The sequence below is a fragment of the Magallana gigas genome, chromosome 2 (assembly GCF_963853765.1).
Source record: "Magallana gigas chromosome 2, xbMagGiga1.1, whole genome shotgun sequence".
NCBI classification, from domain to species: Eukaryota; Metazoa; Mollusca; class Bivalvia; order Ostreida; family Ostreidae; genus Magallana; species Magallana gigas.
In genome coordinates this window covers 7,085,965-7,108,864 of record NC_088854.1, presented here as the reverse complement: position 1 = coordinate 7,108,864, position 22,900 = coordinate 7,085,965, and the positions used below count along the sequence as shown (strand labels likewise).

Here is a 22,900-nt window from a genome sequence, read left to right as displayed (position 1 = left end):
TTTTGAATTTAGGTTCACCAGACGTTGATTAGCGAAGTGGGCGTTTTTAAAAACACCGCGCCAAAATCACCTCAAGCCTTTAGATGATACAGACCATCACTGCTGTATAGGCGCATATAGGAAGTAGCAAGTGAAAGATACGGAAAAGTTAAAAACATCGTAAAAAGGTAATGTCAGTAAATCTGCAAGAAATTTATGGATAAAGTGGTGATCTAAAGTTTATTTATAAAACCTGTAACCATAATATAATCTTTAAATGCTCTCTAATTTGAATTCTTTACAAAACATGGTTTTGTGTAAACAACTTCGTCACAAGCAGCATAACTTTGCCGCGCCTAGGGGCGGGATTTACAAAGTGAAATAATTCACTGTATTTCTATTACGATGGTATGGGACATCTGTCTATATTAATGTGGATTAAAGTAATTATGATTGAAATACTTTCACCGGTTTAAAATGTTCAAATTTTACAATATTTAACCAAAAAATAACTTTTAATAATATTTGAAGAGATAAAAATTGTAAAAGCCCCAGCAGGATTCAAACTCATGACTTACAGATTTTTAATCAACCCTCTAAACCACTGCACTACGCTGTTAAGTAGCAATTTTGGGAAAGAAACTACTTACCTATATAATTATACTTCATGCTATTGTTTATTTCGATAAACAACCTGTCACAACATGGAAGTGTCCCATACCACCTTAAACAATATACTTATCCTTTAAAACTTCAAGAGAGTATATATTGGCATTCGAATGATAAAAAATACCAATAATAAATAAAGCGGACGTACAAGTGCAACCGAATGCAAATATGCCACAGCCCACCTTTTTATTCTCTTTACTGGATAGGCATATAGGCCTATAGCCTCACATACTTTTCCTTGCAAATCCCCTTGTTTTGATTCTTGGATACATCTCAGAAATGCCCAAGGTTTACAGTACTTATTTGACCATTTATTTTCTTAAAGTGTTAATAAATGATTTACCGTATACAAGGTTATTTTCGCCTCATGTAACTTCTGCTCTTTTTCACTTGCAAATGGTTTCGCCCCTCTTGAATACACCCAGACGAAGTTGTGCTTAAATAGAGATCATTTGTGACATTAAAATTCACCCAGTCTTAGATTTGCCAGGTGACAAAGAGGTGAAAGGGGCAATAATAAAATGAAGCAAATATTTCCCTGCATACTGTATATTCGACTGTCCATTCTGCTTCTATCGCTTTTTGCGTAATATATTGATAATCATAAATACCTTTGTGTCCAAACTACATCCATTAACTAGAATGAAAAAAGTCCAGATCATCTGTTTTGAAATGCCCCTTCTTCCGCTTCATGGTAAATAACACAGTCCAAAATAAATGATCTATGGGGATTTTGCAGTGCAAAAGACATTAGAGTATCCGTAGGATTACGTTGAAATTTTCAGTTAAAAGCAGATGTTGTATCGATGAAGAAATCTTTGATTTTTTCCATTTTATCAATGTGAATTGTAATTCAATGACAGGTTTGTTTATTTTAGTTAAAAATCATTCAAAAAGTGATGGAAGCAATAACTTGGGACAAACAATGTCCAATTTATGTATCTGACATGAAGACATCTAAACATAAAATATTGTAAAAATGTAAATCCTAATTTACATGTTCTCTCAATCTCTGATCCAGGTTCAAATTTGTAATTTCACAGCTTCGGGCTTACTGTGGAATCATCATTGTTCGTGGGGGACAGATGTTCGTGGCTTTCGTCGGTAACCCTTGCCCACGAATTAACATCCCCACGAACTTATATACAATCATTCGTGTAATTATTCTGATTACACCACTAATGAAATTACGTCCCTACGAACCAGGAAAATTTGAGCTACCCACAAACATTGACCCACACAAATAAAAATGACCCCCAGAGAATTCTATGTTCATAAACTGTACATACCTGGTACGTAGTAAGAAATTGGTATGATTTAATCTGTATGAAAACAATGTTAACCAATATGACTTATTTTGGAAAAGAACTTGTTATAGCTACTGCATAATTTTAGGCGTGTATATTAATCCTGTTGATGTTGATACAATGCAGTTTAGAGAAATAGTACTTTGTGAGAATTGATCCAACGCCATTGTACATCATAACTATTACCCGGTACATGTTTGTTTTGTTGTTACATTTTTTCCTCAATTCACCTTTTTTCTTACAAATAAATGTTCATTGTCTTAAAGGTTATAAAAAGAATATTTAAATCAAAAGGTTGTTCCAACAAAGTGTTTTTATGTTTGTAAAAGTTTGATGGTTATCAAATTTACAAGCTTCTATAGGAGTATATAATCAAAATAAAAGAGTTTAACACTATTTAGGAATAGCACAATAGTAAAAAACAATGTCTCTGGTAAAAATATTGATTGATTGACAGGAATGGGTAGATGTTTTAATGTTAATGAATGTTGTTGTGTATTGAAGCATTAAATTTTTAAATATTATTTTAAATGGGTAAGGGCTAGTGGAAAATGTTTGAATTTGTTTTGATAGCTCTGTTGTATGATGATGGATGTTGTTGAGTAATAGAGGGAACAAGAGCATAAGGAAACTGTCATTAGTACATAGAGAGTTAAACCAATGTCATTGCATGATTTTGCTTTTGTGTTTTTCTGTGTTGCATAAATTTTCATTTATAAGTAAAATGATCCATAATTCAAACCTAACTTTGTTTAATGAGAAGACTAAATGGACTGAGCTGGTCGTATCTGTCTATTGTTAGGACACTTCTTTGTCTCTGTTTGTCTTCAAACTTTGTGCAATTAATCAGGGTACATAATCATTACAGCTAAGATTTTGCATTCATTTAAAATGTTTGTCATACATGTGTGACTTTAAACAATGTGTGACATTGTAATGAAAATGACATTTTGAATTTTGACATAGCATGTAATAAGTACAGGGTATGTTAGGTATATATGCTAGTGTTCTATTGAGATTTCCTTTGGTGGGAAGTTGCATCATCGTCTCCTTGATGAAATCTCTGTTAATTCCTCTCTTCATGTACTATAACAATACTACCGGCATTTATTGAGTTGTTTATCCTGTTGTTTATAGGTAGGGTTAACTTTAAGTAAGTGGGTATTTACAGAGTAAATGTCATCCACAGTGGGGGGGGGGGGGGGGGGGGTTCTTTGAGCCTACAATATCACATCAAAATTTGACTTTTACATTAATAAAGATGCAAGTATAGTAATTGATAAATGATTGCCATAGCATATTATCATATATCTGTAGTGTAGGTAGATCTAACTGTATATGTATTAAAATTATGACCATTTCATTATATACTATAACAATTTCAAATGTGAACATAAATAAATTCTGCAGAAGGATGATTTAAGATTATGGTAAATGTGCAGACCAAATAACACATAAGCCTTGACATGTTTCTTGATAACATGCATTCCAACACGGTTTTGTTTACTGCAAAAGACCCATTAGAGTTTTATGGTTCTGTGCAAAAAAGAAACATATTTTCAAATTTCTGGCTAAAATTTCAGCAGCTGTAATTTCATTATCTAATTGCAAGGTCATCCTGAGTTGAACAAGTGCCTAAATCTTGCATGTAAAGTATTTTTATTATTAATTAAGTGATTAAATTATTAATTAATTAACAACTCTGATTATTTAAAAGTCCTTACATCATATTGTGATCAATGTTATAATTAGATTTATATACATGTACGTTATTAAATTCAAAATTCCTGATATTTGGCAAAGTCCTACGCTCAATTTTAAAATTCGGCTATAAAGTCAATGAGTTATTACAGAATTAAATAGACGCAAACACAGAGTCAGGTAAATGCGTTTTATGTTGTGATTGAACTTTAAAGAACAGCTTTACAGCTACCTGTACCTGCTTTAATAATCCATCAATTTTGTTTTTTGGTAACATTGATAAAGAATTTCTATTTTGAGAACCTATTCTTGACATGCAGCAAAGCATAGGTTGACCTAAACAAGCATGCTCTGTAAGTCATAAATGGAATTTTAACATTTAAATCATTGTTATATTCTGTGGGTGATTTAATTAGGCAGATGAGTCTATAGTATGTTGTCTCTTCAAACTATTGATATGACTATCCCCCTGGTGGGCCCCATTGACTCACCTGCATTGTGACCCATATCCTGTATGTGGACAGTAAACAACATCATTTCAGTGGGTTCACAGAGAAAAAAATTGCTCAACTCTGTGGAAGAATTTTGTTATTAAGATAACTACTTTGGAATTGTTTTCATTTGATATTCTGCTCTCATCTTATAATGTAAGTATATTTGAAGGTTTTCTCTATAGGTTTTTGCTTGATTTTTCTCTATTTTAAGGAAATTTCCTGTTTTTATTTGAAAAATTGGTAAGTCACTTCAAGTGTAACTTATAATTTTTGTGAAGTCAAATATTTGTGAAAGGAAGAAAAAGGGGCAATGTATTTTGATCATGGAACATGAAAAGATACACTTTAGTTTCATATAATATACTCCATATATTGATTATGAATCAGATCTCCCATACATTTTATTCGTAATCATCAATTTACATCTGCTGTCAAAATCCAGTTTGTTATATTACCGGTGACGAATACACAAGTTGATTTACCTCGAGGAAGTATTAATTGCTCTCGGTGTAGTGTGTGTACAAAATCTGTTCATTTTATGTTTTGTGAGTAAGTCAGCACTATTGTGTGGAAGTTAGAGACAGGAAGTATAAGGTTGTAGTACATATTAGTAAGGCGTGGGAAGGCTGTACAAACTAACGTAGATTTTTGTTGTCAATAGTTGAATAACAGAGATGGCAACTAAAGTAGCCCCAGAACTGCTGAAAGATGTATGTGCTGAACACAACTTGACCCACGTCAAAACTGAAGAAAAGAACCCCCTCCCCTCGGCAGAAGGTAAGCTGTTTCTACTATTTCACTAAAACTCTCACCACCACTTGTTCAGTGTCCCATGTAATGCATTATATATTATCATCTATGTAATCTTGTTCTCCACATTTATAACTTAAATCTAAAGACCAATGTTTGGGTAAAAGATGTACATTTAAACTGTCTTATTTTTGGTAGTGTGTGATCCGCCTGGATCCAGACAGGTTGTTTTCGATATTTTCCAGCCTTCTGGTGCTTTTTCAATCAGATATTTTTGGCTGTTCAAGGAGATTAGCCAGACATGATTAGCTAGCTAAACTGCATTACTTGATGGTTACGTAACGGTATTCAGGAGGCGGAGTAAAATGTCATGGACAGGAAAATTTACCATCCCAGGCTAATGTTTAATGAGTAATAATTGTAGATTGCAGACTAGTTTATCTCAAAGTTAGGATTGCATGGGCATAAAAGAAGGATTGTGATGGAGGAGTTTTCACCTGAGCTAGGTAGAGCTGAATATATTGGGCCTTTTACCTGGTTCAATGGAGTGTCTCACCTGGCTGTCAGGGGGATGGTTCATTACACCATGCAGGTGTAAAGGTGATGGAAAGCACCTCTGTCTCTCCACATTAATCCCCTACCTAGCCAGGTGTTATGATGGACTTGACCATGTGCATTGGTCAGTGATTCCCAATCAATAGATCATTGAGGGTCTACTTTTTATGGATAACAGATAGTTTATGTACTTTTTTATTTGTTGCAATCAAAAGGTCATTAGACAATGCTAGAGGAAGATGAATATTCAATTATTATCATTGTAAAACTTAAAAATGTCTGTTTACATCAAATAATATTTGGTGATGTTTGCTTAGATATGATGAGAACCTTTGTTATGATGGGATTGTATAACTGAAAGAGAAGGGATCAATATTTTTAATCATTCTACTTGAGCTGACATGAGAAGATCAAGGCTCATGGCTTTCATGGTTTTCCTGTTTGATAAAACAGCTTTATGATGTGTAGCATCCTGATTCAGGCCTGATATTTATAAGTACATGATAATATACATGATATAGGAATAAGGGAAAAAATAAAATATCAAGGAAGCAAATGGGGTAAATGTTTGAAGAGGTTGGTTAAGATGATAGTCAGAGAAGCAGCAGGTGGGGAGAGGGTTTGATTAAATAATGACTATAGACACATCAATGTAAGGCTATACTCAGATTATAAACCAGGTATCAATACTGTAAGGCTATACTCAGATTATAAACCAGGTATTAATACTTTCTGCTTATCTGTTATTACATGTACCTCAACCCATTTTGTGTTTGGAAAGTCCTAGGTTATTGCTCCCCAGACCAAACAGTTTAAATCAGTGACCCTCTTGACAGTTTAATGTCTTCCTCTGCCCACTCCTCTCCCTCAGATCTCAAAACAGACAGTTTACCTGGATATTTTACACTATTTAAATCCAATGCATGTTACAGACAGGGTCATCATTTAATTGTCAGAAAATGGGTTATACACATGTACTGATAATATCAATTTATGAAAAATTGAGGTTAGGAAAGCTAGGTGTTTAACATTGTAAGGAATACTGTCGTAAGTAAAAAACTACTGCATCAAAAGTGAACTGATTTATCAAGGATGTGAAGGCTGAAGAGGAAGAAATTAACACTGCTTCACATCCTGTAAGTGCCTCGAGTTTCAAGTACAAATATGGCAAATATTCCAGATATGAATAAGCGCCATGGCCTGCGATTGTGAGTGGAGAGGGTGTGCTGTGTATTTATATATACATAGTTCTACATATTTGTATGTAGTCTGGCTATTGTCGGCTTACCAGTGAAATGATCCCTACACAGTACAGTGAAATTTGAGAATAGAAAAGTGGCAATGTGATGACAATGGATGCCCTCATTCAGTCATTTCATGCTTGACAGAAACTATCATTTCAAGGGCAATAAAAACTCAAGCTATGGTTAATATACCTGGTCAATTAATGGTCACTGAATAGAGAAAACCAGATAAGACACAATGTTCTTTGGATTGGACATCTTGCACTGTACAATAAAAATTTGAAACATTCAACATTATTTGTGGAAAAGAATTCTCATGTTTATGATTAATATCAAATGTTGAAGTAATGGCCAAAAATATACGGTATTAATAAGTACATGTACTGAAAATGTCAATAACATCAAAGCATGAAATTAAAACTTCAGTACAGAAACTATTGTCGTTAGGGAGGTATTCATGATTAAATGTCAATTACCTTGGGTCAGATAATGGAAATAATTGTCTTAATATTTTGTCCATCTATCTTATAAGATTTATAACCAAGAGATTTTGACGGGTGCAGACTAGGTATTATATGTAACATTAACTCAAAGATTCTTAAACTAGCAAAAATATGGATTAATATGATATTCATTTCTGTGAAGCTATATTTGTATTTTTAGTAATGTTAGAATGGTATCTGTTGCCTGGAGCTAATGTGAGTACAAATTGGCAGACTATGTATGATATTCCTGATGGCATTTTAAAATTTGCCCAACCAATGAATGTTTGATAATGCTGGCTATTTCTAGTTGTATTCCATCATCTTTCAATGTACAGCTAGCTAGCTACAGTGTATCTGTGTCAGAGGGAACCTATTCTAGGTATTCACAATTGCATTCTGCCATCTTTCATTGTCTAGCTAGCTAGCTTCATGATATCTGTGAGCTAACCTGTAATGGGTATTCTCAGTTTCATTCCTCCATGTTTCAATGTCTAGCTGGCTAGCTAGCTAGGGTATCTGTGAGCTATGTTCACATTGCAGAAGCATAGACATACTGCCATTGATCTCTGTGCCATTCTCTGTAGACGTGCAGCAGGAGAGGCATCACCTAGAACACTTACAGAACGTGGAAGCCTTCAATGCTGGGCAGCTACAGCATACTCGAACCAAGGAGCGGGTCATGCTCCCCGACTCCAGCAGTGAGTTCATGACCTCTGTAGTGAGTGTAGTCATGGCAACTAACTGTGTGATACTCTGCAGTGTTGGATAATATATCCCGGAACTTTACAAAGTTATTTTTTTAATACTCAGACACCTTAATTTGAGCACATTATCAACTTCCCTCTTTCTTTTAATGTCCTGTTCAAACTTTAATAGACAGCAAGACATATACTCAAGCTCATATTACACTATATCCAAATGTCCTGAATTTGGACTATTTTCTTTACATTTCTATACTATGCATGTACCAATTTATATACATATATTATTTTGAGAATTGTTCATTCTTGTTTGTATTGGATCTTTCTCTCTCTCCTTCTCTCTCTCCTTCCTCCTTATCTCATCTAGTGTTTACACAGAGAAAAACATTTTAAAACAATATATATGGTGTTCGCATGCTGTTATACATTTCCTTATTGCATAGTTTTCTCGAACAAATTTTTTTTTAATACCGGTAATAACAAATTTTGAGGAATTTAAGAAATTAAGCAGAAATGCTCAAGGCTATTTTTCAGTAAATGCCAGAACTGTATTCATTGTTTATATTAGGTTTTAATTTATGTATCAAGTTTATCAATGGCCGATTTCCCATGTAAAAAGATTGGATGAAATCCAAATGATTCAACAACAAAAAAAAAAGCTGATTGTCGAATCAGAAATTGCTTGATAAGAAAAAAATATATGTAAAAGGAAGTAGAAAAGTTTAAGTCCTCCCAGAAAAAAAACAGCAAAAATTACATAGTTTAAAAGAAAGCTTAATTAAAACCATTTCAGGCAAGAGAGGAATGTTTTCTCACAAGTGGTGCAGCATGTTTATCAAGTTTGGTATTGTTTACTATGAAGTGCAAGGAAAAGTTGGAATCCGTGTGACTCATGTATTAAACTATGACTGGATTTAGTATAAAAATGAAAGCTTTTCTTATTTGATTGCAGATATTGGTAAATTGCATGTTTTACATTCAATATAACAATCTTGCTTTGTGTTCCTGTAATAGCATGTTGCATTCAAGGTTTGCTTCAACAGCTTTATTTTCTGCTTGCTTGCTGAAATATTTGTAGTGTTACTGGAGGAAAAAAACCGAGAGCGTCATTTAAACAACATTAGTGAGTTTCTCCGCACTGAACTACGGCCCACGGAACCTCTGGAGAAAGTGGTCCTTCCCGACATCATTAGTAGGTGTCTCAGAATGTCAGTAGCTTCACTAACATCCCAGCTTGTACAACCATGAAAGAAGTACTAGAGATTTAGCTGTACTACTGAAATAACATCACTAAAACCTTACTTATTAACAGTTAATACATCACACCATAACATTAGTGAGAACTTATTTTTCACTAGGGATTTCACTTGTTGTACTTACAAGAAAATGTGACTAACACCTGAGTTAGTAACACCAAATACATTGTTGTTCCACCATGATCAGAAAAAAAAGACCACTACCTAATATTTCACAAGCTCTTCTACTGAAAAATGTTACCTATCGCCTGATATACATATTGGGGAGAGCTTATCATTCCAGTAGAGATTTTACTATTGGGATAATATTATTAGCACCAGAATATGTGCAGACTTGCTATAGATGGGTCACTTTAGTGTAATTCAAGATATCTAGACACCCCTCCTCCATCCACTCTTACTGAAATTCCTTTAACCAAATGGTACGGAGATTACATTTTATACCTTTCAATTTTGTACACTCCAAGAAAATACTCTGCCAGTTCGTTCTAATTCATAAAAACTTTCTTATAGTATACATGTACTACTATACTATATCAGTAACAAATTTACTTTTTGTATTCAACTTAAGCGACCTCTCTAGATTACACTTAGAACAAAGATATGATCATTTTAAAACAGCAAAGATTAGTTGAAGTCCCCTTCCTTTTTTTCTGCATCACAGATGGATTAGATTTATATATCGATAGTTTTTGTCACGACGCAGAACCTTGTTTTCCAATTTGACAAAACCTGACTATCTCTTCAAGAACAGTACTTTGCTTGATAATTATGAAATGTGTTTTCACTTTTGGTAACTCGACAAAACTCATCCAAAGTCAAGGACATTACTTTGAGAGGATATAAGTTTCATTTTGAGATGACTAAAGACTTGGTGAAGAAGCCACAATCTCCTCCAGATAAGCTGATTACACAATGCGTCATTGACTTCTTAATGACAGTAATCTGATGGGGAGGAAGTTGTAGTGGACGGCCAGAATCATATATATCTGGATTAGGAATTGTGTCACAAATCTCACTAAAATAAACTGAAGATGTAGACCTGTAGTTTCAGTAGTTTGGTTATTCCCTAGAGTGTTAATTGGGGTTTGGGGTCTTTTTATAGATGTAAAGAGAGTAGTTTTATATTCCTATATTAACTTGGTGGACTATGATATTCAAGAATAAAACATATCTAGCACATTGAACTTATGAACATTTCTCAGTTTATGCTTTATTAAACAGAGAAAGATTCACTGTGGACATTGATCGGCTCAGAAATAAAGTACAGCAGCCTGTGACGGCTGTTACAATGTACTTTATCATTATTTAAATTGTAAAACTTTTTTTTTTGTAATGTTAACATTTTGAAATACTGTAACCGCTGATGTTGACATGAAAGATATATTGTCAAAGATGAATGATTCACAGCCATTGCTGGACAGGTCTACAGAAGTTGGTTAATATTAATGAAATGTCTTTATTGTAAATTACTAAATCTGCATTTATTTATGCATTATAATGAAGAGCACAGAGCAATGATTCACAACTGACTCAATATGTGTATTACCTGTGTTATTTACAACCTAGAGCAAAGTCACACCTGTCTGATTCACCTGTGTTTATTTGCATTTTATTTAGACAGAATAATCTATTTATTTATTGGTTTCCGAGTTTGTACCAGTAATAATTGCTTGTACTGGTATGTATTTTGCTAACAGCCTTTTGATTAATCTGACCGTTTACAGTTGACCTCCAGTTAACCTTCAATTATTGTTTTTAGCATTCATTGATGCTGGACTCCTGATTAATTATGCTGGACTTTTAATCTTGTTGCAGCATTAATTGATGCTGGACTCTTAATGTTGTTACAGCAGAAAACCAGCATTAATTGGAGCTAGATTACAACATTATTTCATATTGGACCTCTTATTTTTAACATTTAATGGTGTTATACTTTCATGTTAAATACTGAAATCTGATTGGTTTAAACGCAGTTCATAATCTGTTCTATTACCCTCAGCGTTAGCAATGCACTTAGCAACGGGTAAATCATGCGTATACGGTTCGCCTTAGAATTCACGTTATTCCTATCTAAAAGCAGTGATGTTTTTTTAACATCTTCGCGTCGGTTGACAATGGTTTTCTCGGGATGTCGATTTCAACTGTTACCCTCCCAAACAGGCACTATTTATATAATGCTGGACTTCTGACATTGATACAATATTGAATGATGCTGTACTTCTGACATTGATACAACATTGAATGATGCTGGACTTTTGATCATATTACAGCATTAATTTTTAGCTGGACTCCTGATTTTGATACAGCATTAAATGATTATAAACTTCCGATCATCATCAGTTCACACACAAATGCTTTTCTTGTTGCAGCCATTGCCCAGGAGAAAACAGAGGAGGAACTGAAGAGTGGGATAGAGCAGTTTGACAAGGATCAGCTTAGGCCCCAGAAGACTGAGGAAAAGAACCCCCTCCCTGACAAAGACGGTAGGTTCACACCACTAACATAGAAATAAACGTGATCCGTCCTGATATATGTTGTAATGAAGCACTTGATAGTTTCATTACATCTCTGACACAATTTATCATTCATGTTGGTAGTTACTGTTTGCTATATGATGAGCAGGCTTTGTTAATATGATCTGGACATTAACACCCTGTCTAGGAGATATTGATTAGTCTGCAGTGTCACATTTTGTATTGTGACTTTGTTTTGGGACAATAAATGTTTATTGACTTCATCTAGACCTATTTGTCCCAGCGCAAGTCGAACACACTGCTTTACACACTGATAAGAGCTATAAAATGATTAATATAATCATTTCACATTATGTACCAAGCCTTTATAACTTTGCCTGATATCTTCTATGGTCTCAGAGCAGTATGCAAAGGTTATTTATGGAGATAACCAGGACTATCACCAAGAGGATCACACAGGCAGGGAACCAAGTACTCATTGCTTGATAATGGTACATGAAAACAGGGGCCTAGCTCTGTAAGAGTATAAGAAATCTTATAATTTGTGGTATTAAGGTGTCAACACAAAAATAATATGGTATAAACTTCTTCATATTATCTTGAAGGCAAGATCTCTCCGTCTGCTTACATAGCCCATGTCACTTTGCTTCAAAATGTCTGTCTATATGATATAGTATATCACGACCTCATGTTCTCTTTGTATGGATATGAAGCAGATATTTAAAAAATGGGAAAGAATAAGCTTTAAAAACTTGTAAATTTTGATCCTCTGAAGTTTTGAGCTGCAATATAATCTGATTATTAGATTAATATTATTTGCATAAAAATCATGTCATCACTACATAACAATTTCCCCCAATGTAGACATTGTCAAGGAAAAACAGGAACAAGAGGTTAAAAAAGAAATAGTGAGCTTTCCCAGGTCCAAGTTACGACGGGCAAACACAGAGGAGAAAATCTCTCTCCCCAGTTCAGAAGGTAGCCTCACTCTGAAGCATGCTGACCTCTGAGCCTCTCTCTCAGATTTCTTTCTAAAGGGGGAAAGTCTCTTAAGAAATGTAGTAATTATGACAGTAGCAATATATATGGAAATGTTTATTTTTTTTTTTTAAGTTTCAAGCTCTCAATATGATTATATATCCATATTTCATATGTAAAAGAAATAAAATTTATATGATATTTTTTATATATTGAACAATACATGTATGTGTCAAAAATATGTACTCTATCTTTAGTTATATCATAGATATTCTCATGTTCATGAACTTTCTTTTTTTGGTTTATATTTCCTGTTTAGTGCCATGCTGAGCTATGCAATTTATTTTTATTTACAAGAGCTATATTTCATTTTGTTGCACATTTCCTTGCTTGTTTTTCTTTTTTATTTTGGAACAATTTTTTCCTGTATTTTAGAAATTCCAACACAATCCCACCTGTAGGAATATTCTGAAATCAAATTTATTTCAATTGTGGATTGTTTTTTTTTTCTAGGTATTGCTTAGTTTTTTAAGTTAAAACCAACAAAATAAACAAACCAGGGATACATTACTGCAGAAGTGATTGGTCAAAATGATAAAATAATGTGTTTAAAATTTAAGCATAGTTCATATTAAGGACTTTGATAAATAAATAATATTTTGTTGATGTAACTGACACTGACACTTAATGGTTCGAAACTGATTCCTAGAGAGTCTTCGGCTCAGTGTGTTAATCCAGTAACGAGTTATGACCACCGAATGTAACAGGATTGATGATCAATGTTGTTGTTGAGAATTTGTCATTTCATTCACTTAAGTCAACCGTCAAGGATAGGAAACCTATTAGCAGTGATAGGAAGTATGTACTATGACAACGTAGCCTCTCTGATGGTGATTTCACTCCACCACAAACCACCATATTGCCTGTGTTGTTGATCAAACTTATGTTAATGGTCACAAATGACAAGCCAGATGACAGTAAACTTGTGTAGTTGGGAAACTGAATATAGGACAATGAATGTCATTCATTCACAATTAAGGAGTAGACCAAACACCAGTTTACTCTGGATTTGAAACAGGATTAATCTGGTTATTTTGATGAAAAAATTTATTTGTACTTTTTTTTTAATCAATTTGTCTTATGCAACAGTCTCCTTAAAGCATCACTTTATCTTCATCTCCACTGGAAAAGAAAGATTACTTTGAAAAATTTTATTTTATTTATTAGCATGAAATATAAAGTTTATGATAAACAAATTTTTAAGGTCTTAATTTGCAAGAAATGTAAAACAGATAATGATTTCTTTCTACAAACATTTGGTTAAATTCATACTGAGTCTATCGAATTAATGTTATCAGTGATAATGTAACTTTGATAAATTAATTTTACACAAGAAATATAAATGATTCCAAGGTCAGAGTAACCGTGGAGAGGTGCAGTCCTTTGATTCTTAGTTTCTATGTTACAGCCATCCAACAGGAGAAGAGGGAGGTGAACATTAGGAAATCGCTGACAGAGTTTGAGAAAGGCAACCTGAAGCATGTGAAAACGGAGGAGAAAAACCCCCTCCCTGATGCCACAGGTCGGACTTTATCCTCATAACTCTTTTATGTCTCTAATCTTCACACCCCCCCCCCCCCCATTGCTACAGTCACAAAATTTATGGACGGTAACTAAAGATCTCCATTAGAATAGCAAGACATGGTTTTTAAATTCTCCAAAAAAACATGATTTACACGTGCTTTTAAAAACATAGTTATAATTTTTACATTATATAAATCTTAAGTATATTATCGGTACATGCTTAGCAACAAAATGCTTTAAACATAATTTAAGTTGCTTGGATAGTGTTCTGGACTTCAAACATCTTTAACCTCATTCCAAGAGGCTGTAATCTAATTGAATTAGATAGAGAGAAACAGTTTCAGCTTACACTACAACCTGCTGATTAAGAGTTTCAAGTGTGTTTTATGTTGAATTAAGGAAAATTTTGTAACAGATGCGTGTCCCAGTCACTGATAGAATTTCTTCATTAGTTTTAAGGCCAAGCTTAACAAAAATTGTTACCAATTCATTGAACTAAAATTATTTCCTTTTTAGAGTGTTTTAGGCAATTTTTTGTGTATGTGCAAGGATTCTTGTACAATACCATATAGAGTTCTTCTTTTCCCTAATGATATTCTTTTGTCAAATACAAACTATATGTATGTAAATGATGAAATTAAAGCTATGCATATATAAAAACTTTTATTAAAACTGGATGTCAGGTTACATGTGTCCCAAATACTGAAACAGAATCTGACTGAATGTATTAAATATCAGTATATTAACAGCCATGTGTTTCACAAGTCTATCCAAGTCTATCTTATGACCCAGATCAGTCCAAAAGGAAGTAGATCCTATTCTCAGATTATTTACACAAGAAAACCATCCCCTATGTCAGATGTCAAATTTGAGAAGAAAAAAAACTCTCAAGAAGAAATGATAACAAATGATAACAATCTGTCTTTATTTTAGTTTTTCTATGTATTAGCTTTTTGTATATCCAGATTTCTGTAGAGGAAAATACCATTTTATACCGTATGTCTGGGTTTTTTTGCGTGTCACAAAATTTGCGAAAATTGGGAAAATATATAGCATTTTTAATTTGCGTCAGTCATTTTTTGTAATTTTAAAAGTGTCTTAGAGAAAATAATACAAGATATAATTTCTGCGTTTTCAATATTTTGCGATTTGAAAGAGATTGCAAAAAAAAAGCGAAAATTAGATCATCGCGAAAATTACCGGATATACGGTATGTTTTATATGTATGATTGTGTCAACTCACTCTGTTATGTACATGTTTGCATGATTTTCCTTGTGTATTATGTTTTCCATAATAATTTGTTGATGTTGTTAAGGGGTGAAAAAGGTTGAGCATGCCCAGATTCTTTCAGAATACCGGAGTTAGCATTGTATGTACGTGATGTTTATATTGCATGTTTATGTTTGGTAGTTATTGGACTAGAAAAGAAGGAAAAAGAGTTTCGCTTGTCAATACATGAGTTTGACAAAGCACAACTTGCTCCTATTGAAACTCAGGAAAAAAACCCATTGCCACCACAAGAAGGTTTAAGCAGGTTTTGGTACCATTGCTTTACACTGACTCTCAGCAAACTTATGCCTTAATGATTTTTTCAGTTAAGAAAAAGAATCTGTTAAAAATCTCTGATTTTACTTTCCACATCTAATGCATTCTGCAGCATCATTAATAATGATTCTTTTGGTGAGAGCACATTTGGAAGATATTTTAACAATAGTAATTAAATTTTTTTTTCAATGAAGTACATGGTTTTTCCATTGTGTACATGTGTTCAAAATTTGCTTCCCTACTTCCCACTCTCTAACAAAACCTTTAATCTGTTTAGGTGTCATATTAAAAGATATTCATATTGAAAGATATTTTGACATATTTGTAAAGAATCACGTTCAATTCTCACTGGGTAAATTTTATTTCCTTATGAATTAGAATATAAGGAAAAAATTGATCATGAGGTTGCATTAGATCAAACTGTTAAATATAGTTCCTAAATTCATGTATTCATGAGAACCATTTAGTCATATATGTTTTAAACCCTGTGCTTTATCTTGTATGTGCTTACAAATTGCATGCTGAGGATTTGCTTCTCCATTCTGCAGTTATTGGTCAGGAAAAGAAAGAAGTTGAATTACGATCAGAAATTTCAGACTTTGACAAATCCAAACTCTCACACGCCGACACACAAGAGAAAAACCCTCTTCCCCCTGCTGAAGGTTAGCTTAGCGCTGTACTGTAGATGTGCTTACTTACATGGATCTAGAGATCTAATCTGTAGATTGGACTGACCACCATTTTTAACCGTCCTTTTTTTGTCTTCATGTTCAGCAGCCATGATATAGACTTGATATAATTGTTTTGTTTTTTCCCACCGTATGTTACTCATGAATTTATAATGCACTCTGATAATACAGATATGAATGTACTTTGTTTAAAAAAAATAAAGCATGTACTAATAAATGTGTGCAAGCACTAATTACCTGTATGTATCCTGATTTAGAATATATGTAGTATGGGTTGTTTATTAACATTTAACGAATCTAATGTAATAAATGTGCAGCATAGAGCACTCAGCTTAACTCTAAACATCTAACCAAAATATAAGTATCCATGAATAAAGAAAGACCAAGTCCTGAAGTGTAAAAGCTCTCGTTATTGCAGCTATTCAAATGGAGAAAAAAATAGAACAACATATAAAAGGCATTGAAAATTTCAAGAAAGATGACCTGAAACATGCAGAGACCCAAATCAGAGAAAGACTGCCGTCTAAAGAGGGTATGTACTGAAAAAACCAAGGTGTGTTCGGCAGAGCAGGTACTTGAGAGTGCTTGACAAACATTGTTACAGGTATTGGGAATTTTGACGAGCACTCTTCTGAACACACCTCTGATGGGTGGGGAGACAGCTAGGATAAACCACCTGATGGAAAAATATTAGCCCCTTCTGTATGAATTTGAATTTTATGAGAGGCAATTAACATTTAAAACATATCCTTGGCCAAGTACTTTGATAATTAAGTGTTGCAAATTATCTACCGATAAAAGGGATGTTTTTAACATTAAGTCCCTGTGCTGAAAGTGCTCAAGATAATTTTATCATACTAATGACTTTTAAAGTGCATCAGTGTAGTCTATTTATATTGGCCTTTCATAGGACCTTGACTTCACTTATCCTATTTGTGTAATTAAGTAAGTTTTAAGAAATAGTCAATTATTTATTTGTCACACTTAATACAAAAATACATATAAGTAATAAACATGTTATAATTTTTTGACCTTGATATTTAATATTAAAGTTACTTTATTATCATTCATTACCAGTAGTCATCACATGGGCTGAATATTTACTATAGGACAAAACTATAATGTTGTTTTAAAGAAATTCAAACAAGTCTGAAACTAAAGTAATGCAACTACAGTTAAACTTCGATATCTCGAACACCGATATCTCGAATACAATGGATATGTTGAAGTGAAGTCCAAACCACCTATTTTTAAAGTATTTTACCCTCGATATCTCAAATATTCGGATATCTCGGAAGTTTTTCATCAGCCCCATATAGTTCGAGATAATGAAGTTTGACTGTACTAGTGTTTTGTCTAGAGTTTAGTACCATTCCTTGATTATATGTTTCAATATAGGAAATTGAAAGACATATTAGTACTATTTATGAAAAAAATTATGAAAAAATGTTAACATAAATTAGGCCCAAGTTTGAACTGTTTGTAGATGTTGATTAAGTTCTGTTTCTGTCTGTAGATATTGCCCTGGAGAAGGCCTCTGGTGACAAGTAGACAGGGGAACACCACCATGGGCTACACTGTATAGAACAGCAGCCGCCTGTAGCTTATGTATTTAGTGATCACAAGACCAACTGTTTACAAATCGGTGAATAAACGATGAATGCATGATGTAGGTTTTAAAAAAATTGTGTCCAGTTAAAACTGTTGCAGATGTTAATACTGTAAAATGATATTGACATGTACTTTTTTTTCTTTATTAATACTTGAATAATAAGTTTTTTCACCATATTTTCTGTATTACTCATCCTATGCTTATGTATGTTTTGGTGTTCGCTTCAAAACTCTAAAACTTTTCTTAAAATGAAACAAGAAAGGTAACTCTATAATGCTGTCGGACTGACAATTCAAGAATCTCTGACTTTCTCATGAACAAAACATATTTGTGCTGACAAAGCCATTTTACTAGGTTGACCTTGGCTCTAGAAAACATGTTATTGTTTCATAGCTATTCAAGCGCAAATTTACAGTTGTGTGCAATTAATTTTTTTTTTTTGGAAAAAAATATCATTTCATGTCCGCAAGTTGTGCAATGTCATAATTCTGTACTTCAGATCATATGTACTTTAGAATGTAGTTTAGAACGCTGTCTTTTAGTAGAAACCCAGTACACGTAGTGCTCTTCACTTAATATCCTTGTTAATCTTGTGTCTTCCATGTTTTGACCAGTCTTCGCATTAGATTCATCTAGTCAGGATACAGCTGCAATACTAGACCAGGGATAACCTTGTGTGGTGTAATACTAACACACGTTGACAGTTGTTTGGTTATATTTTTTGTTGGAGTTAATTGTTTACATTTTTTAGTTCTTTTTTATTTTTTCAGTGTAGTTACATGAACTTGATAATTTTGTTTTCTTATTTTGGTTGTTGTTGTTTAAGTACATTAAGATAAATATTGAGCTCAAAATCGACAGTCAAGCATAGGGGTCAGTGAGTGTCCTGACCACTCTCTCTCGCCTCTCTGTATTTCTCGTTTCTCTGTAGCCTTGTACTTCGCTATATTCATTGTATCTGCTATCTCACATTACACGCTAGGACAAACTTGTTACCACAGGAAATGTCAAAGCATATTATATATTTTTGCTAATAAATACATAAGTATTTTCCAATTTTTTATTGTTTGTTTATTCTGATGAAAGCAGAATTTTGTAAGGCTTACTTTAAAGAGAATTTGTATGTCAAACTGGTCAGCAGAATATACCGGTATTGCGTGAATGAAACCCAAATACAAGTGCAGTTTAAAAACAAGGTTTGATATGAACACATCTGGTGTATGCGTAAACAGTTCAGGTAATGCAGACACGGTTAACAGATACTTGTACATTGTAAGCTTAGAATCCGGTTTTGTATATGAATGAGATTATATACACACACTGATACAGCGAGTCTTCATGCGGTCAGGAAGTCTATGTACGTCTCCCGGTGAGTCTTGCTGGTATGATCATATCCGACGACCTTGATCTCGGTGCCCCCAAAGATGACCTCAAGGTCGACCGCGCGTTCCATGTCCCCGGTCATGTCCGGCATCTCCACCACCAGGCAGCCACACTTCTCCACCCCCTCCTCGTCCGTGTACTGCACGTTCTTCTTGGACGACTTGAAAAACTCGAATATAATCCCCCTCTGGTTCGTGATGATGGGTGTGTAGGTTTCCCGCCAAACCTCGTTATGGCCGATCACCTCTCCGCACTCCGCCCAGACTTGGAGTATATTCTTGCAAAGGACCAGTTCGTCTGAGACGACTTTCAGGTCGTCTCGGTGTTTTCCGTCCTCAAAAGGCAGATAAGACCCGACTCCGTAGGTGTAGCGACATATCCTCTGGCAAATGGAACTGGGATCGCATCCGAACGCCACGGCCCCCTTCACCACAGCCAGACTTGCATCCTCGGGCACAAGAACGGTAACTCTTTCACTGAACGCTTTCTTTATGGAAGACTGTAATCTGACAGATTCTGCGAATCCACCAACTAGAAAAATATAGTTAAGATCGCGGAGCTTTGGACGCTTCAGTAGATTCTCGATGTGGTCGTTAATTTGGCCCAGTGGATCCTTAAAGAGCGAGTCCACTATTTCGGACGACAGCACGAGTTTACCCGAGGAAAACTTCACCGAATTCCCCGATTTTTGGGTGTAATCTTTTATGCAGTTCTGGACTGATTTTTCATCATATGAAAAATTACAAAAATTATATGGAAGCGAAACTCTTACGCTATCACTCTCGCCGCGTTTCTTGATTTCAAAATCTTGCAGTAATTCTACATAGTCTTTTGGAAATTGGGCATGGAATTCGTTTATAAATTCCTCCCCGAATATGCGGAACAAAAGATTGATAAATTGCTGATCTATAACTGTTCCTCCCCATGCCCCTCCAGTGGCTCGGAAAAGCTCGCGAATTCTGCCATCTTTTCTGACCTTGTGAGCAACGATATCAATAGTACCCCCTTTTTAAAGAAAAAAAATAGTAAAATAAATTTTAAAAATGAAATATGCAGACAATTTGTTAGAATTTATTAAATACTAATGTGTATTGGATTAGTTTTGATATTGTAATTGCACTGGAGATAAGTGTTTAAAGAAATGCTTTAACACAAAGAAGATGGGTGGGTAAGGCGTGTAAAATGCCCATACGCGGTCGGACAGGCTACTAAAAAATAACAGTATCAACAAATCTGATGGGTTTTTTTTAACTCATTTAAAACAATATATATTTAACGAATCATTGATTTGTAACCTGTAGGTATGTTCAATACTTGGAATATGTTGACTCAAACAGGCGTATACGTATCAAAACCTGCAAATATTGTCATTTTTTAGAACTTCAAGGCATTTTCTTTTATAGAGTGGGTCTGTGCTCCATATTTTTCTCATAGTCTTATTAAGGTCTAATGGAAAACAAACCGATTCCAATCAACAAAAACGTGGAGAGATGACCCACTATACATTAAAAATATCATTTTGTATCCCAACAACTGAACGTGTCGAAAAAATAATACAAGTCCGGTAATTCGTGACCTTAGTCACACATAATATTTAAAAAGCCGCCTTTGTTGTGTCTGAAATGGCTCAGTGGTTAGAGTACCTGGCATAAGCTAACTGTATATATCTAGGGTTTTTATGTTACGGGTTCGATACCACCAAAATTTCCGACAATATTTTTTTTTCTTATTTTTTGTTAAATATTTTAAAAACTGACTATAATTAGAAATTTTGCTTTTGCAAAGTTGTATTATAATATATTTGAATAGATTTAATTGGGGAAAAATAAATTTAAAATTGTATTTCACTACTAAACCGAATGGGCATTTGCGCCATCTTATTCCCCCATCTTCTTTGAAACACAACAAACCTCCAGCATCCACTACGATGTATTTGGTTCCCGGTTCGAAGGTGGGTTTGGCGGTTTGGTTTTCTCGGTTATCAGTGAAGCTGTTGGTCTGTATAGTTCTACAGGTCAAGGACGCTGCTTCAGGTTCAAGGGCAATCAGGAGCTGGTTACTATGAACGTTGTCGATCAACTCTCCCTGTAATATAACAAACCAACACGTATACTTAACCAATAACTAATTGTGACGATTCAGAGCACTAGCTACTACATGGTTACAGTGTGCTTTCACTTTAGACTGCCTTATGGTATACAACATACTAGTATCAATTATTAAGGAGGCTAAGTGGTCGACAAATTACCCATCAGACCAACCTGAAAATTATAGATGCATGTTTCATAACTATTAACTATTGTTTAGTAAAGAAAAATCCAAATGCACACTTATAAGCTGTAAAAATTGAATATTTTCTCGTATCTTTACACAGCGCTCTTAGTAGGTAAAGGTAGTTAAAAGTAAATTAGTTGAAAATTACAAAAACCATCGAATCCACTTTCCCCCTAAAAAAAAATAAGACTAATCAACTTCTGATCACTAAAATGAAAAAAACCAGTACCTGTTTAGCATAAAATTACAGAAATCAACTGTTAATCTACTTATTCATAAACTGCTATTAATTTAATGAAGCATTAAGAGTACTGTATTTATACATGTATACATTCTGTCTTAAGTTTACTGTAGACTGTCTTCACAAATCAAACTGTAATGATTTCATTTTGATTTGGAAAGACTTGAAATTTATGGACCTTGTATGCTGCTTCTCGCATAAACTGTTTGGCATTCTCATCCCATATTGCGGGGACCGTGATGACCCATCTGATGGTTTCCGCCTCCGGTTGGTACCCCATGGCTCCCGCCAAGTGGCGCAACAGGTGCCCCTTCATAAAGTGAAGTGACTGGCTGAAAACATCTACTGCTAACTGTTCTTTGCCATTTACGTCTTGGAGTACTATTTCGGTGTTTAGAATCTAAATGAAATGAAAAAACTTGATGCATTAAAACATGTTGGAGGCTGAGTCCAAATAACAAACCTATCGAACACCTAAAAACTTATTTCAGAAAGATATGACATGTATATATATTCATTTAAAATTTCTTGGAATATTTTATAAAAAGACCTGAACCAAACATAGCACCTCACCTTGTTATCATACAGTTTCATCTTGAAGCGATCAAAGTAGTAATGCTCCGCCGCTTCTTCCTCAGTTAGATCGTTGTATTTGGACACCGCTTCAAATCCAAAAGCTGCAAACTCTCCGCTGGGTTTCAGCAGAAGGCACGTGGGTGTTTTCTGTAGAAGGAATCCCTGCGTTTGGCCCCAGTTGCGGTTTGTGTAGATATTGTCCTTATTTGATGTAAGGGCGTAGGCGTACCCGCTGAAGGTGGTTCCGAAGTCAATGGCAGCGATGATTTTGTACGGATCCTCTTCCGGACATGCTGACGACGTGGAGTCCGGACACACCGCCCCCTCCTCCTCGTTGCTGCACTCAGAAAGCTTATGCTCAGATGAAGACTCTGGAGTCTCCTCATCCGCCATTTTGTC

The 22,900-nt window shown here is 34.4% G+C and overlaps 2 protein-coding genes across 11 annotated transcripts; one reads left to right on the top strand and one right to left on the bottom strand.

Annotated features, from left to right (window-relative positions):
- The first annotated feature begins 7 nt into the window (after window positions 1-7).
- LOC105329712 (involucrin) lies at window positions 8-19,083 on the top strand. 10 transcript variants are annotated; one of them, XM_011431060.4, is made up of 11 exons: window positions 8-167; window positions 4,812-4,927; window positions 7,769-7,882; window positions 8,964-9,077; window positions 11,514-11,627; window positions 12,483-12,596; window positions 14,065-14,178; window positions 15,592-15,705; window positions 16,275-16,388; window positions 16,834-16,947; window positions 17,932-19,083. In XM_011431060.4, exons 2-11 carry the CDS (start codon window positions 4,825-4,827, stop codon window positions 17,964-17,966), a joined length of 1,050 nt encoding a protein of 349 aa, XP_011429362.1. In that variant the 5' UTR covers window positions 8-167; window positions 4,812-4,824; the 3' UTR covers window positions 17,967-19,083. The 10 variants fall into 10 exon arrangements, with proteins under 10 accessions (XP_011429362.1, XP_019923390.1, XP_011429363.1 ...); XM_011431061.4 differs by lacking the exon at window positions 8-167 and adding an exon at window positions 4,144-4,303; XM_020067831.3 differs by lacking the exon at window positions 7,769-7,882.
- Window positions 18,478-22,894, bottom strand: LOC105329710 (heat shock 70 kDa protein 12A). The gene is made up of 4 exons (XM_011431058.4): window positions 22,499-22,894; window positions 22,104-22,325; window positions 21,321-21,495; window positions 18,478-20,415 (listed from the first exon to the last, which is right to left on the bottom strand). The coding sequence occupies exons 1-4, from the start codon at window positions 22,892-22,894 to the stop codon at window positions 19,364-19,366; spliced, it is 1,845 nt and encodes a 614-aa protein (XP_011429360.3). The 3' UTR covers window positions 18,478-19,363.
- Window positions 22,895-22,900: the final 6 nt, after the last annotated feature.